This window comes from Olea europaea, unplaced genomic scaffold (assembly GCF_002742605.1).
Source record: "Olea europaea var. sylvestris unplaced genomic scaffold, O_europaea_v1 scaffold298, whole genome shotgun sequence".
NCBI lineage: Eukaryota > Viridiplantae > Streptophyta > Magnoliopsida > Lamiales > Oleaceae > Olea > Olea europaea.
Window position 1 is genome coordinate 499,431 of NW_019248434.1, and position 2,048 is coordinate 501,478.

At 38.0% G+C, this 2,048-nt stretch overlaps 1 protein-coding gene across 1 annotated transcript in view; it reads left to right on the plus strand.

Moving 5' to 3' along the window:
- Positions 1 to 1,671: 1,671 nt before the first annotated feature.
- LOC111384710 overlaps positions 1,672 to 2,048 on the plus strand; it is a 1,258-nt gene continuing 881 nt past the window's right edge. The window contains exon 1 of the mRNA XM_023009027.1: positions 1,672 to 2,047. Coding sequence (XP_022864795.1) covers positions 1,769 to 2,047 — 279 coding nt within the window. The 5' untranslated portion in view covers positions 1,672 to 1,768. The remainder of the gene's footprint in view (position 2,048) is intronic.

Below are 2,048 nucleotides of genomic sequence, written 5' to 3' on the forward strand. Positions count from 1 at the left end.
CCTTGATTTAAACTTAGGACTAGGGGATTATGTTCCACAATTGTCCTAATTTGAAAGTGGTTTGCAAGAGGCACAACTGGCTGACAAATCTGGCCTGCTAACTTATTCATTATTTCATTCAAAGTATTCAGTTGTTTGGCTATGTTGTCATAATGTGCATTCCCATTCTGGGTAAATCTTTCCATATTATGAATATTTCATAGATTTACTTGTTCAACGACATCTTGTGTGAGTTCTCCGAGTAATGCACGCATGGTTCGAGGACTCAACTCTGTCATTAGTTCGTAACGACTATGATTGCTTTGATTCTGTCCATCTGTTCGTGGAGAGCTATGCTGCTCCTCATATCACTCGATCACAGACTGGACTCCTCCCTGACTTGCTGATTCCTTATCAGATTTTTGAGGTATATTGTTTCACCTTTTGTATCTTCAACACCAAACACCAGTGTCCCACTAGGTGTGCCAAATTGTTTCGCGCGTGTAGTCGCTAACAATTAAAAAGGGATCAGACGATTGTGTAAGAAACAAATCTCTTGAGACAAAGTCCAAAAAATGGGTGTTTTAATGGCGATGACTTTACAATTGGAATTTAAATAGAATGCCTCCAAGGGGCGCAAGCACACGAGTACTGAAAAAAATGTTTAAGTGTAAACTAAGAAATTGAAATTATATATTTTCTATTTGAGAGTGTTTGATTCGGGGTCCTTTGCTCTATGTGTTTTCTTCCTTTTATATTCTCTTGATGATCTCTTCGTGATCAACCGTTTAGAAACTGCTTAATTGCTCTATAACTGCCCACTTTCTTCATGGCGGCCAACTTATCGTGGAACTGCCGTCTCTAACTGCTGCCACTACTTTTTGTCGTTCAACCGTCTTCAACTAAACATCCTTGAATCGTGGAACATGATATGATTCTCTAATAACTGCTTCGATAACTGCACTTTTGGATAACCATAACATCTTATATTTGCTAAGATCTTGGGTGATTCGAAGGTTTGGACGAGAACAGGGCCATAACCCTGGGCGACTGCAAGACACTTCATTCGCTCAGATCTTGAGCGTCTTACAAGTTCGGGCGATGGTGTTACCGCATTCGTGGGCTTCCACTGCATTCATTAATAACCTTATTTGGACCTTTATCCTGAATTACCTAGCTGAACTTCATTCTTTGGGCTATTCGATTTGGGCTGCACTTTTAACGTGTCAACAACTTTTATTTCAACATTTTTCACGTGAAAAATTATACCAATCAAACATAATAAATTGACAATTCCGAGGAAAACAATTTCTAGACAATTAAATTTCTTGAAATTTCTTTCTACTCAAATTTCATTTTTACAATCAAACGGACCCTTAAATCTGAGCAAATATAGCTTCCAAACTAATCATACAGTTACTCAATATACAGATTATCCCATCATTTCTCTACTTATAAGCTATTCCTTCTAATCAATTAATTAATACGTACGAGTACTACTGTAATCGTAAGACTTTTGAAACTACCTAATTAAAATAAATTAATAATAAATAAAAACTGCAAAGCACTTTGAGGCACCTAATTCAATTAATAATTCAAACCGTAACGTGCCTAGTTTAATTATAATCATTAATGACTTATAATTAGTTTCTTTATACAATATATTATTATTTGCTCTCTCTCTCTCTCTCTATACACCACTTATTTTCTATCGTGCAGCAGCATTCCCTCAAGCGGCTTCAAACAAAGTAAAGTACATTACAAACTCTCTACGCGTTCCCCATATAATATGGATTCGAGGAAGTCGAACAAGATTATGGAGATAGTAAGACTTCAACAAATCCTCAAGAAGTGGAAGAAGCTTGCCAATAACAACAAGACGAGCTCTGGGTCGGGGTCGGGCCCCGCCTCGGTTACTTTAGGCAATGGTGGGAGTAAGAGCATGAAGTTTCTGAAGAAAACACTTTCCTTCACGGAAAGCTCGATTTCTTCTTCTTCTTCATCGTCAACCACCGACCAAGTCCCGAAAGGATATCTTGCGGTCTGCGTGGGAAAGGAGCTCAAGAGAT